Genomic DNA, 15,421 nt, shown 5'->3' on the forward strand with positions numbered 1-15,421 from the left:
ATGCTGAAATCCCAGAATTCTCTTAAAATCTACTTCTCTATGAAACTATTTGCCCAAAAAGCGTTTCACTGTCATCTTTACTTCTGAGGGATTCAGTTTCTCTGGGATGCTCTTTTTTTTTTTTTTTTACTTAATTACTGTTTATTTTGCTTGTTGCATTAGATAACTGCCCAAGCCTATTATTGCTGCCCCTTTCACAACTTTTTAAAATGTGTTGCAGACAGCAAAGTGATCATTTTATTTGAAAGAAGCTTTTGATATGTTTTTATTATTTTTGTCTAAACATTGATCTTAAATGTTTAGTAAATGACTGTTGTTAAACATTAAAACTAAAGCAGAATGAAATTTTCAAATATGTAGCTTTAGATTATTGTCCAATTACACAATTTAGGTTTTTTTTCCTCTGTACCACAGACTGCCATAAAAAAAAACAAAACAAAAAAAAACCCACACTAACAATAACTTCACTCCAGCTATCCTCCTAGGAGCTGCACTGGTAGAGCAGCACCCAGCTCCCTGAGCCTGAAGCGCAAACAGGAGGCTTCTCACAGGACGAAGCAGTTGAGCATCTTAGCAAAAGAACCTCACTTCTGCCTCCTGGTGTTTCAAAGCTGCACTGTGGATCTCAGCCTCAAAAACCACAGGCTGGTTTGCAAAAATTGCACAGACAATATACAGACATAAACATGCCAGCATCATGACATGTTTTTACTCTGAGAAATATAAACCTGAAATGAAAGGTCAGACTGCTGAGCTTGGAAATGCGTTTAGAAGAATACACACAGTCTGCTGAAAATTACACATGAGAAAGGGAAAGTTTCCAGCACCCATTAAAAGATGGGTGCAAATTCACATTCAACCCAATGTGACTGAAAATAGCTGTCTGGTCCGTATAGCACACCACAGCCTGACCAGTACAGAGCCTTCAGACTGGAGGAAAATATTGTCCGACTTGCAGTCTTTACTTTTCCAGAAAAAACATCCCGTCACAACCCACTTAGTCAATAACTTGATGTTTTTAGACTTTAAGAAAACACCTATGTTTGTGCAATTAAAAATGCTAAAGAAGGACACTAACGCAGACATCTGTCACAAGAGTGCCAGTCAAAAGAACTGTTAAAGGTGTTATGTTCACAGATCACCCTCACTGGGACATGTCACCCATAGGAAGTCTGCTACGAATCCCCTGACTGCTGCTGCTCCACACAGACAGAGAGAACCAGAAGGAGTGAGGAGAGAGAGAGAGAGAGAACATCACCCTAGAGTGACAAGTGACATGGCACCATCATTAAAGATGACATCAGAATAAGGGAGGAACTTCCAGCAGGCAGATCCTCCACGCTGCTAAAGACCAGTATAAATACATTGAGCCCAGTGCCCTGGGAAGCAGCAGCAGCAGCCACTCAGTCAAGAGAGACTCCACAACTAAGGATATACGAGCACCACGCCGGGACAGCAGCCTCCCAAGTTCTCCACTGTTTCTCCAGAGGCCTAAACCTTCCCGGTAAGGTGGCTTTTGCCTGATTTCAGGGGTATGTATCAGGAGATTCCCAGCTGGAGCCTGGCTCTGACTGAGAGGTGTGTCAGAGTGCTGACTGTAATGAGCCATGTGCTGCAGCTGGGTTTACACCAGGAGAGAGACTGCACCTGAGAGTGCGGATCCAACAAAATAGATTTCCTCTAGCAGTGAATCAATAGATGTGTGATTTTTTTTTTTTTTTTTAAAAAAGGACAAGCCAGTTTAATTTTTGGCCATCTCCTCCACTTGCACTGATTGTATGTGAAGATGCTTTTTCTCATAAAAGGGATTTTCTTTTTCTTTTTTGTCTTTGCAGGTTTAGCGTCACAAGATGGACCTGAGGGTAACAAGCCTCCTCCTCGTCCTCCTAGCATTAGCTGAGGCAACGCCTGAGAGGTATTATCATGCTTCAAAAGTGAGCAAGACTCCCTACCCTGTCAAGAGTCATGGTGAGTTTTATTGTGTGTGTTTTATTTTCATAAAAATCCCAATTACAAATCGAGGAGGAGCCAGAATAGAAAACATGCCTTAAAAATGCAAAGTGCATCTATTTCTTTTAGTATGTTAACTCCAGACAAGCCCAGTGTTCAAATGACTGCAGGCTGGAACGCAGACCTCTTTTAGACTGCATCAATTTCATAATCCATCACATTTTTGTTGAGCAGTTAAAACCAAATGAAAGTGCTAAAAAGGAATAGATGTCATATTTTTTAACCTGCTCTATTGCTGAAAAAATGAGAAATGAAGGAAACAGTACAAATGATGAATAAGATGAATTAAGCCATATCATTCCAATACTACCATCTTTAATGCCCACCAGGTCACTGAAGACCAGGGTCATGGTCATGGTTGGGTTTCATTTTAGCCACATACTGTCAGAAACTACAAGATCTTGCATTGAGCATACATTTATTTTAAGAGTACAGTTCACCAAACTCTACAAAGATCAGCACTGACCTGGTGGACATTAAGTTACAAAAGGTATAAAGGTTTAAAAACTTGACCAAATTAAAATAGTAGTAATTTTTAATAAAACTTGGGGTTCACTGGGTTGCTTGCAAACCATGTAGGGTTCTAGCCACATATTAAATAAGCATAGCTTTAAAAACTCGACGATTTTGCCTTTTACGGACATTTTTGCCTCATACTGTTACAAGATTCCAGTTTGGGTATGCTGGCCTGAATATTCCATATAAAGGGAGGAGATGTGAACCTAAGCCTAACTCCGTCCCTTACAATAAACTGGTTGCCAGCAACCTGGTGGACATTAAGAGGTTTAAAAAGGAAAATCAAAGCAAGGTTTTCAAGTCACCATCTCACGACAAAAATTGCCGCTTGAGCTGTCACCACTGATCTGATAACCTGCATGAACCCTGCAAACACAGCAGCCTTTTACATAGGTTGAAGACAATCTTTCAACAAGCTACACGTCATTATCCTCATCATCATTATCATCGCTACGAATGTCACATATCCTGGCAAACTCCTGACTCATATACATATGGAAAGTGCCACCCTCCTTAATTAAGTGCTATCAAGCAGGCCAAGTAAACTGCTGTGTACCGCTGTATATAACTGAAAGGTGGGGTAAAGATGTAAGCAAGCACTTGTGCTCTGGATAAATTAAGTTTGAAGAGGAAAGCTGTGTATACTGCATGTGTCATAAAAAACAAAGCAGTAGTTATGACACAGCAACCAAGATGATGCCTAAAACTAAATTTTATACCCCAACAAAACAAAGAGTCAAACTTTCAGAAGGACTTATTTCTGCTGCTTTGCTCTGATGTGGTTTGACTTGTGTGCCTTTACGTAAATCTAGATTTCAAAGTCAACAATACAAGCTCAAATTTGACAAATCTCCAAAACAGATGCTGCGACCACGTTGCAGGCACGCCCTCGCAAACTGCCTTGTGGTATTAAAATCACACCATACAATTACAAGGGGGAAAAAAAACCTATACAGGCTGCGGAGAAATGCTCTCATAAGTTCAAACAGTAAATCTCCCAAACAAACCACAGCAAATTTAATGGACCTTCACTCAGCTGAAAGAATGGAAACAGTCTTTCTAATATAAAAGACAGAATCAACAGTCAGACTGAGGGGGTATTTACTGAAGCAGCCAAACTGAGCGTGGATAATGACACTACATGGAATGTGAGCCTAACCATGCACAGTGTTTACAGGCAACAAGCAGTTCAGATCAGGGGTTAGCTACCGAGGCCAGTATCATCACCTTCATTTTGTGGTTTTCTTGGCTGCCAAAAATTCCCACTTCTGGCACAAACATCTCCTGTGAGGTTTCAAGCACAGCCTTTATGTGACAGGAAAATGATAGCCCTCTCAGAGAACTTTTTTTTCTCAAAACACCATCTCAAAACAGAGGCCAGCACCATTTGATTTGTTTCTCTGACAGGTCTTCATTTGACAATGATGCATCCACAGTTATGATGAAAAGCTGCAGCATTTATATAAATGATTTGTCTTGTTAATATTAAAGCTCAGAGTGCTCAGTGTTTCATTTTTACAGTAGAAATGAAAATGATAATTATATTATTTATAAAGATACTTAAAGGTAGACAGCTCTGGAAACTGTGTTCTTTACTTTACTTTCACTAAAAGTATTCAATTAACTTTAAGATACTACCAAACTGAAAAATAATACATGTAAGTTTAAGTCATCAGTAAAAATGCAAATGCATGAACAACAAATGTAATCTCTTAATCTCAGCCATGTCGTCGGCAAAAGACTTAGGACTTGAGGTTAGGGTTGATTTTCACCAATCAGAAACTAAAAAATGTTGCCTTTCAAATCAAGTCTCTTACATGCATTTCGATCATGCAGTTAACCGCCCATTTTTTAACGATTTCTATTTGCATATTTCAAAAAAGACAACAACTCCTGATACATGGTATACGTGAACCTAATCCTAAACCAAACCAGTCTGCTAGCAACCTGTTTGATGTTAAGAGGTCAAGAGACAACACGACTAGACTGTCTGGAAAATATATATATGTGTCACCGTAAGTTTGAAGAACAAACTGCCAACTTTGTCCATAACACTCCCTATCTACTGTTAAATTGGAGTAAAGCTATAAATAGTTTGTATTGTTGTTCGTATATGGCACGAAATGCATTAAGGTGATGTTGATTTGACGCCACTAACTACACATTTACTAGCATGGGCAGTACAGGAAATGGATGGGTGCAGTATTGGGTGGACATATACAGCTGCTGTTCATAGGAGAGGGTACAACTGGGTCTTATACCAGCAAGCATAAACTGTCTGGGAGCAACACCACAGATTACTGTGCTGTGAAGATCATGCTGTGAAAAACCCACTCCACAATTTACAGGGATCAGTGTTTCAAGTCAGATTGTGAACTTATGGAGCAGAAATCAGAAGTTAGGGTTATTCAAGGGTCATAAAGGCTGTACAATAAATGGACACAAGATGCTCTATTATCAAGCCACTATCTCAACATATAAATTCAATTTCAGTTCATCAATACATTTACTAAATTCAACGATAAAGATAGAGCTGACCAAAAGCTAAAAACAGAAAAAACAGAGGCATAATAACATTTTGACATATACATTCTATCAACTGATTAATTACATTTTTGTGGGTTTTTTGTAATCCCTAGCTGTTGAAGGCCAGCCAGGCCCTCAAGGTCCTCCAGGTGAGCCAGGACCAATGGGACCTCCTGGACCTCCTGGAAAGAGTGGTGTGGGACACAGTGGACCACATGGCCCACCTGGACCACCCGGACCACCTGGTTTCACTCAAGCAGGTAAACCTGGTGTCTCAGGTAGCCCTGGAAAACCAGGTGCCCCTGGAAAGCCTGGAGAAAGAGGTCAGCCTGGCGCAACTGGACCAATGGGTCACAGAGGTGCACCTGGTACCCCTGGATCTCCTGGACCTGCTGGACTTTCTTCTGTTGGAAAACCTGGACCAGCTGGGATCTCTGGAGCAATGGGTCCAAGAGGAGAGCCTGGTTTAAAGGGACATCCTGGAATTCCTGGTCTTCATGGACCCAAAGGAGAGAGAGGCATTGGAGTTCCTGGCGTTCAAGGACCAGCAGGGCCTGTTGGGCCAATGGGCCCATCTGGAATGCCTGGAAAACCTGGAATTGGTAAACCTGGTGCCACCGGTTATCCTGGAGAACCTGGCAAGCCTGGCGAGCCTGGAAGAGATGGTTCACCTGGACCAATGGGTGTGCAAGGGCCAAAGGGTCATACTGGGCAACCAGGCACAGGAGCACCAGGAAAACCCGGTCAGAATGGCACCCCAGGTATGCCTGGACCAATGGGAGTAAAAGGTCCACAGGGTCCTGCTGGTCAGCCAGGCTCACCTGGCATGCCAGGCGTTGGCAAAACAGGTGAACCTGGAATTCCAGGTAGCAGAGGAGCCCCCGGTAGTCCAGGAACTACTGGTCAAAAAGGAGAGCCAGGCCCAACTGGATTTACCGGTCAGCCAGGTGCTACTGGTCCCATGGGTCCAGCTGGCCCACAGGGTGCAAGAGGATTTCAGGGTGAGGCAGGCCCAGTTGGGCCCAAAGGTGACATTGGCATGGTAGGTGCACCAGGCCCAAGAGGAACCAAAGGAGAACAGGGAGCTCAAGGTTTCACTGGAAAACCAGGTACCCCTGGAGCAGTAGGTCCACCGGGAATCCCAGGTCATAATGGTGCTCAAGGTCCAAAGGGTTCACAAGGCCATCAAGGTGCCTCAGGACTCCCAGGTAGTAATGGTGCCCAAGGGCCAAAGGGACACACTGGCACCCCAGGAGCACCAGGTAAAAGCGGTGAGTCTGGACTGCCTGGACCAATGGGACCCGTTGGACCTCCTGGTCCTTCAGGTCCCGCTGGACTCAAGGGTCATCCAGGTCTTCCAGGTCCACCTGGCCCAGCTGGCTTGACAGCTAAGGGAATTCCTGGTCCCCATGGTCCTCCTGGAATTCCTGGTTCCAGAGGTCATGATGGTCTCCCAGGTCCTGCTGGTCCTCCTGGACCACCTGGTCCACCAGGAGAGATGGTCTACCACCATGAGAAGAGCATGCCAATCAAATCTCATGAGGTTGTGATGCCTCAGATGATTAAGGCTCCTATGTCCGCTTTTAGTGCTGTGCTAACCACGGCCTACCCCCCAGCGGGAACCCCTATTCAGTTTAACCAGATTCTGTACAATGGAGAGAACCATTATGACCCTCACAGTGGCGTGTTTACCTGCCAGGTCCCAGGCCTCTACTATTTCAGCTATCACATTCATGTCAATGGTGCCAATGCTTTGGTGGCCCTCTACAGAAATGAGGAGCCAGTTCTTTTCACCTATGATGAGTACAACAAGGGCTTCCTGGATGAGATGGCAGGCAGTGCTGTTCTCCAGCTGTATACAGGTGACAGAGTCTATATTCAGGTCCCTGATGAGGAGAGTAATGGCATATTTGCTGCCGATAATGTTCACTGCGGTTTCTCTGGGTTCTTGATTGCCTCAACGTGATTTCACAAATCCAAATAAACCTCAAAACCTTATAAATACTCAGAGAAAAATATCACTTTACAAAGTTCAGAATTTGGATTGCAGATTAAAGAAAAATGTGGTTACAAGTTTTAAAGGTTTAACCACCTTATTAAATGTCTTCAATTTGCTAAGAAGTTGTTCAGAAATTTATTGCAGATTAAAAATGATCACTTTCCCCAGTTTACTTTGTGTGTGCCTTTGGAATTTTAAAATCCATGAAACATAACAACATAAGATACATGATACTTTAAGTGGTGCTCTACAACTGCCTGTAACATTTACAGCATGTCTTTTACTTGTGTTTGTTTTATTAATGTCTGTTGTTTAAGAATTTTTCTGTAATATACATACAAAAAGACATACAAGAAGGCAAACGTGTACTATATGTCATTAGAGATCAGCACATTCTCACAAGCACTGTGATCAGGAAAGGAACGTAAGATAAAAAAAAATTCAAACCATTTTTTCTAAACAACTATGTCTCCTTGGATGTGTTAAGTTATGTACCACTCACTGACCAAACATGGAATAAAAGTTCTTATTTGAAAACGAAAGATTACCTATGTGTGTTAATTTGTGTTCTTCTCATAAGAAATCTAAAATGTATGCAGGTTTGTAATAAAATTCTTACCTCTGAACGCAGATGTGTTGTAATTGTGGTCAATGGCAGCCACCATGTCTTTCCAAAAGTCAGAATTCACCTCATTTCCTCGCTGTTTGAGAAACAAACATAAATTAAGTTTCAGTATGTGTTTTCTTCATGAAAATGCCAACCAATATTACAAATCTCACAGTAACAAAACAAAAATGACCTTGTGCAACATGTCAACGACTCGTCCACAGAGAAGGGCACCGGGCAGATCAAAGTAGTTATCATAGAAGTAGTATTTTGCTGCAAAGACCAAAAGAAAATATTAGCAAATGAATGAAATGTAAAAAAAAAAAATTGTGAAAAAATATAAAGAAAATATACATTAGCTTCTCAACTGCTTAAGCTCCAACAAGTCACTGGCAAACCACTATGCCTGAATTTAGCCACAAATTAAAAAAGCACAGTTTCAAAAACATTACAGTGAAAGATATTACCTTTCAAATCAAGTTTTTCACATGCAATCTGCTGTAAGCTTATTATTCAGTTTAAGATTATTATTTAGTAAGGTATCCCAAATAGGTGAAATTTCCATATAAAGGAGAAGACATCACCAACCCACAGGTCTCTAGTGATATGGTAGATATTAAGAGGTCAGGAGCTAACAGCTTACAGTTACTGATTGATACAGATGGATGTAAACATCATACAAGATCTCGTGAAGGAGGTACTGAGGCTATTAAAGTGCTTCCACTCTCTTTTGGGGCCATAATGTTTGATGATTTCTTCTGTGCTGAGATCACTGGTTCCATGTGTCGCTCTATTCAAACAGAAGACAAACCGTGATAAAGTTATCATCTCACTTTGAAGTTCTGTGAACGCTGAAACTGTCATGATGCAGACTCGTACCTTAAGACAGTTCCATCTTCTGCTAGCTTTACAAGGTTTCCATCCTCCAGATCCACCACTAGCCCTTTAAAACTGAACACAAAAGTCTCTGTTAGAAAAACTATCTGCAGTTACTTGATTTACAAGTACAAGATCAGTGGTCAAGCAATTGTTTGCCATCTGTTGAGCCTACCAATTGTTGGTTTCACTGTGTGTTCAGTGGAAAATGCTTATACGCCACAGCCAGATGGATAAAGAATGTGTATGCACAAAAACTTGCATAAATGGGAAATGTGCTGTAGAACTATAGCAACACCAGGTGTACGTCTGACCATACCTACAACTTTTTTTTAAGCAAGGCAAGACCTTTGGACTTGAGCAAAATAATAAGGTGAAGCCATATTTAACATTTAACACCAACATTTTCACATTTCAAATTGTACCCTAATAAATGGGTGCTATAAATAGCTGATGTTTTCCTTCTGCGAACTGACGTACTTTTTTCTTTTTTACATCTGCCAGGTCCTTTTGTTCTAAATGTAGAGTTGATAGCCTCCATTACTCTTTCTCCTTTGACTAGTTTTTCTTTTGCTGTCTGATACCAGATCTAAGATCGCTAAACACACATTTCTATTGTGAATTTACATCCATCCATGGCTAATAAAGGGAGAGTGAATGAGCCACAAGTGTAAAAACACAAGACGACTGACATTTATTAAACAAGACTGTGTCCATGCACAACTTTATAAATCTGATAAAAAATAATGTGTGGGTAAATTACAATAGTTTCTTGCGTCTATGTAGCATTTTATTGTAACTTAAAGACTGTTATCAGGGTGTAGATGCCATAAAAGTACAAAACAAACTCCAAATTGATTCATTATTAATTATCTTTTCAACCTGAAAACACCAACATCAATTTTGTAACACTATCACTTTCGATGGTGAATGCTTCCTAAATTACCATGAGGTTAAGGAATAGCCAGTGTTGCATAGTAAATAAGGATGTGAGCAGTTATTCTCATTCTCCTTTACAATGCTGCTTCGGGTCACTGAGGTTTCTGGGAATTTGTTTGTGGACAGCTGCTTTACGGTCTTGCCACAGCATTTCAGTCCAGTCTTAAACTATCAAGGTGGTGCCATTGCACCACCTTGATAGGGCTTAGCCATTTAGTTGAAACACTGTGTATTCTGTACAGTACTAGCAAAACAGTAGTGTACAGGATACGCAGTGCCTCCTTTTAACTGATATGATCTATCTAAAACATTACTGATGAACCACTTGAGCCCTGTAAGGCATATATGCTGGCCTTGAAGCTAATTACAGAATCATTAACAAGCTAATGTTAGGAAGCTTTATTTTTAAACAAGAACTTACATTACATGTATTACATATTATATTAGGCTTGTATGTACTTATTATTTATCAGAAGAAACAGGTTCAAGGTTCAAGTAGAATAAAGCTTTTAAAATTTTTGAGATAAATGAAATAAATCTCACCTTATCCAGCTAGCATTAGCCAATTAGCTGACGAATTAGCTTGTCTTTTGTGTCCTGACATCCCTTTTGAAGAGGATATTTTGACCCATTCAGATGTAAAACATTTACATACCTTTATACAGAATATATAAGGGACATTCTTTTTTATGCTTTTGTCCTGGTGAAAGTACTCAAGATATACTTAAAAGAAAACCACCAAAGCGGAGCTCCTGCAATGACTTTGATTGATTAAAAGTGATTAAAATACAACTTTCAGTATGTCCACACTTCTTTGGTTTTGTACATATAAGAGGCAGAACATTTGTGGTTTGAAACAGATCCCAAATTGATATGTCTGCACTATGGTTTGATGAAATGTTCAGTAAGGTTGAATGGTACTCTGCCCTTCAGGGCTTCACACAAATGAAAACTGTGAATAGGAATGCTTGCACTTCGGTGGGTGCTGATAGTGACATCTGAATGTGAATATTGATTGGATATGGGTTAGTACTGGCCTACTAACAGTCAACACAGCAGAGGGAAAGATACATTCATCAATGATGAAGTGCAGGTTAACATTCTGTTCTTCAAAGATGTTACTTCTTTTTTAGCCATTAATATTAGATGAATGTAGTACCTAAGGGATCATCAGGTATTCATTACACATGTTTCTGTCCCACTTTGCTTTAGGCTGACAAAACTGATGCTGCTGCTGCTGACTCACCAGAAATCCCAGGTAGCAGGAGTTAGATTCAGCAGGTCTTTGTCATATCCTTTATGCTCCACCAGATATCTGGCAAAGCTCTCGTAGATAAGCTGTAAACACAAAGAGCTCAAGTTTTATTTTTAATTTACAGCAATACTTATTATAGAATATGACCTCTGAGTCAGCATAAGCATAGAAACAGCTGCACAAAGTATGGGTGCACAAAGGGAACCAATGAATTATAGTGCTCACAGACTCTAAAGACAAGGGGGTAACTATAAACTGGAGAGTTCAAGTACTAAGCTTGTCAGTATTTAAACCTTTCATGTTACACATATCTGTATGATGCTTTGTGAATATCAAAGGAAAAATCCACATCACAGCAGCTTTAAGTTAGTTTTCACTCACAGATAATAAACACTAGTCTATTAAAACTGGAAGACATCTTTATCACTGACAAATCAATTATGTGATATGTGTAAAGAATTGAACTGTGCATATCTGACATTGATGGAAAACAAATGAACTCCAGGCCTTGGTAAGTTGCAGGAAACAGGGATTCAGCAGTCATTTATTTGTCATACGGTGTCACGGGATCCAGCAACACCCCGCGAGTCCGCAGTGTTGTCATTATTTACTCTAACGACATCAGATGAAGAAGGGTGTGAAAATGTGCTGGCTATCAGCAGGCCTCTGAGGGGACTTAAACACTTAAAGGCATGTATGTGTGAGCATCACCGCCGACGTTCACCCCGTGAGTCACGCAGAGTGACTGCAGCAGCGGCAGCATCACATCACATCCAACTTCCCACAGCACACACCAGCGTTTACACCAGCGTTTTCACCAGCGAGCCTTGATGCCAGTGAAAAATGCCACAGATGCTGAGCCCGCTGGCCAGCCACGAGTTATTTCTATTCCAGATGTGTTGCGAGCCAGCGCCTCGCGGCCACCGTACGATTGTGTGCGTGTGAAGCTAGCCGCGCGCGCTGCACACTCACCCTGGAGGTCTCTTTCAGACGGTAGCGGCAGAGCGTGTGGTCCAGGTCGAAGCCGATAACGTCGCAGTCCGAAAGGCTGAAGTATTCGCTCATTGTTGCTGAGGCTGGGGGATGCTCCGAAGCACCAACTTGGGCACAGCAGCACAAACACTCCGAGTGTGTCAATGTCACCGTGTGACGGCGAGGATGGCTCTGCGCTCTGCAGCCGCTGCGCTCTGCCTGCACGAAAATAATCCCACCAGCGCGGCTTTTCCTCAACGCAAATGGCTGATCACAGAACGGTTAATGTCAATAAGTTGTCCACATGGAGGCAGAAGTTTAACTCCTTTGTGCCAGAAGAAGACAAGACAGCACGCAGTGCTTCCGGGTGTGAAACCGTAATACACAGTGTATAGGTATCGGGTAAATTAGGTAAAAGTCGTCCATCTAGGGCACGCAAAGGCTAATGCCTGCAGTAGTGATTGCAGCATCCCACCACGTACATATACCCGCACTTGTACAGATATAATTAGTCTCTCCAGTTGGAGGCTCTGGGAGATCACAACAATGCACGGTTTGTCACACAGAATAGATTAAATTAATCATGTATACACTGTACACAAACAGAAAACAGCAAATGCTTACAGACAACTCAACCTGATAGCCAGCGTTAAAGACAAATACAAAAAAAACTGGATCAAAAAATAGACAATGTAGAAAAACAAGACATAAATGCACAGAACACAAAGAAACTAAAACCACGAATAGATGAAAAAAAAACAACAAAGAATTAATAAATCCGGAAAACATAAAGTAATACAAACAACATTCATAAAAACATAAAGCTATTTTTCTGGTTGCCAGAAAAATAGCTTTAAAGATGATGAAGAATCTGCTGAAGAATCAGCATATATGCAAAAACATACTTCTAGTTGTGCTGCTTCAAAAATAAACACACACAAACAATGGAGGACAATTCAAGTCTATGAACATGAACAAATGCAGCACAGTTGGCAGATATCTTGAATAGCCAAATCATGAATCTAAATCATGTGGTCTAAAATCATGTGTTTATCCATTTATTCTTCCTCTTTGTGAACATTTCCTTTTTTGTTATAAGAACGACCTGAAACCGGAGTGTACTTCACCTTTCACCCTGTGACAAATGGGACAGATTCTAATAGCAAAACTGAACTGAAGAAGTTAAGAAGATGGATAGATGGACAATGGCAATGCCAAGGAGCTGTCAGACCACACATGTTAAATAAATGTATACACAATATAGACTTTAAAAATAGTTTTAAGTTAAAAGTACATTACAAATTTAAGAGAATGTGAAAAAAAACATACATGAGAGCAGGCTGTAGTTGACTTATTTTACTCAGTGCTGATACAACCAACCTTAATTTTAAGGTCAATTTGTCTTACACAGCTACCACCATCCAAACATCACCTGAAGTCGCCTTTGTTTGCACTACTGTAGGACCACATTAGGCCATGACACATGCACATGCAATAACCTTACAGTAACCTGTCTTTCAATCTTTAGCTTTTTATTTTGTTCTCAAGAGAAAGCCTCTCATTTTTTAACAGCACACTTTTATAGTTTCTTCCCCACGTGTTTTGGATTTTACAGGACATGTAACGTGTCCAATAAGATTAATTTTAAATGTATTGGATAAATATATTTGGTTTTGATTTATGTTTTTCTATTTTGTATATGTTTTATATTTGACCTTTTTCAAACAGAGTCGCAAAGCATTTTTATTTCAACAGCCCTTATTCCCCTTAATAACAAAATTTAACTATGTTTACCTCTTTCACCATTTCTACAGTTAAAAGAGGAAACAAAGGCCAGCAGTTAGAATCAAATTGTGGTGGCCAGTTATTTTGATATGTGTCTGAACTCCATCAGGAAGTCTGGCAGTAGCACCTCTATAGAGATGCAGTGAGTGTGGTATAGATAACAGATAGAAAGTACTACATGTTATTCCCACATCATGGAGAAATGCAATAACAACATTATGGAAATAAAAATATGAAATATGCAAATTATTTAAGCATTGCAAAATTAACCAAAACTATTAATGGAATGTGAAGAAACAGCAATGACTTAATGAACAAAACATCTATGAAGTATGTTGTAGAGACCTAATCTGAAGGTGAACAGTGTGCAGGCTGGTGTAATATCAATATGTACCCTAAGGTGGTGTGGAAAGATAATGTCCCAGCTATCATGGGATGAAAGGCAAGGAGACAGAAAAACATTCACTCTTACAACTCCAGTCTTTCCTATAATGCATTCTTTGGAATGCAGGTGGAAATCTGCACACGCAGAGGGACCAATCCAAAAGGGTAGTTTCAGAAAGAGAAACACTTTTAATCAAAGAGCTTGGTTATATAATGCAAACTGAGCTCCTAAGTGAACATGATTCATAAATCACCGTAGTTGCTTTCTGGTAAGGAAGTCAGTGAGAAGAATGTTTGCTATGTTTGAAGCAAGGAGAACCAGTTGGTCGAGAGTGACGCATAGTAGCACTGTCCTGAAAAAGGTATCTTCCAGTCAAGTGGAGTTAGGCTTGACACGTATACTGCCCATCTCAAAATATGTTAATTTGTCATCATTTAAGTGTGATTTTAAATTCTCTTTGAATGTGTTACTGCATGTCAGTGTATTCATGTTTGGAAATAATTTTGTTCACAGAGGTTTTTATTCTTTTTGTAAACATTGCATCCTGTCATTGTGCTAATAGTCAGTCATAGGTCACATTATGATAATCTTCCAAGCTAGAATGCTTGATAAAAAAGTAATGTCTCACCTGGGTATGCTAAAAGTTGCTTTTGGATTAGATACTCATTTTCAACAGTATTAACACCAAAAGTTCCACCTTTGCCTCCTTCAGTTAAAAACTTCACACCCACTCAGCATAAAACACGGATGAAGCTTCTTGGGTTGAAAACAAAAGCCAATGTGGACATGCCTTAAACTTGCATTCTATCTCAAGGACACCAGAAAGTGGTAATAACAGGTTGAAAAAAGTCTACAAGAATGTGGTTTTATTGCCTTGCCCCCTTTAAACACTTTCCAGATGAGTTTATGGACTCAGCCACTCACCTTTAGTCAGGTAATAATTAGTCCAGTCTTTTTTGGAAGTCTTGCTCATACTATTTTTTAAAATACTGGCAGCTACCAGTGCTACCAGACTCCTAGTATAGACACCTATTGTATCAATCATAGTTGACATCTTTGTCGTGTTATCGTGTTGACAAGATTTTCAGAAAAATTAACATCTGAAACCTAAGAGACCTCAAGGTGAATGAGGTCTGAAGTAAGATTTTTCAAATCTTACTTCACCTTATTCTTGAGTTATCTTGTTCATAAAGTTGGGTGTCCGAACTGCACACCCACTTGCCCCACAGGTAAACAATACCTCATTCAGCTGAGGGGTAAAAACGGTGCATGCTCACTGGCTAACAGCTTATTATGATTAGCTAATAAGCCTCAGAAATTGCAAGCTAACAGCACTTCAGATTACAGCCCAGATAAATGCTACACAGAGTTCCAAAAGCAGACACATCTCTACATCAACTGTTCAGAGGAGACTGCGCGAATCGGGCCTTTATTGTCAAAGAATAGGTAAAAACACCAAGGAGAAGAGATTTGTTTGGGAAAAGAAAGACTGAATGGACATTAGACCAGTAGAAATCTGTGCTTTGGGCTGATGAGTCCAAATTTGAGATC

At 40.3% G+C, this 15,421-nt stretch overlaps 2 protein-coding genes across 2 annotated transcripts in view; one reads left to right on the forward strand and one right to left on the reverse strand.

Moving 5' to 3' along the window:
• Positions 1-12,134, reverse strand: part of nt5dc1 (5'-nucleotidase domain containing 1) — a 76,426-nt gene extending 64,292 nt beyond the window's left edge. The window contains exons 1-6 of the mRNA XM_085132182.1: positions 11,701-12,134; positions 10,720-10,811; positions 8,538-8,609; positions 8,339-8,448; positions 7,852-7,931; positions 7,671-7,752 (exon numbers count right to left, since the gene is read on the reverse strand). Of these exons, the coding sequence (XP_084988308.1) occupies positions 7,671-7,752; positions 7,852-7,931; positions 8,339-8,448; positions 8,538-8,609; positions 10,720-10,811; positions 11,701-11,793 (529 nt within the window). The 5' untranslated portion in view covers positions 11,794-12,134. The remainder of the gene's footprint in view (positions 1-7,670; positions 7,753-7,851; positions 7,932-8,338; positions 8,449-8,537; positions 8,610-10,719; positions 10,812-11,700) is intronic.
• On the forward strand, positions 1,371-7,593 carry col10a1b (collagen, type X, alpha 1b). The gene is made up of 3 exons (XM_085132181.1): positions 1,371-1,504; positions 1,836-1,968; positions 5,166-7,593. The coding sequence occupies exons 2-3, from the start codon at positions 1,851-1,853 to the stop codon at positions 7,016-7,018; spliced, it is 1,971 nt and encodes a 656-aa protein (XP_084988307.1). The 5' UTR covers positions 1,371-1,504; positions 1,836-1,850; the 3' UTR covers positions 7,019-7,593.
• Positions 12,135-15,421: the final 3,287 nt, after the last annotated feature.

Source organism: Neolamprologus multifasciatus, chromosome 15, assembly GCF_963576455.1.
Source record: "Neolamprologus multifasciatus chromosome 15, fNeoMul1.2, whole genome shotgun sequence".
Lineage (NCBI taxonomy): Eukaryota > Metazoa > Chordata > Actinopteri > Cichliformes > Cichlidae > Neolamprologus > Neolamprologus multifasciatus.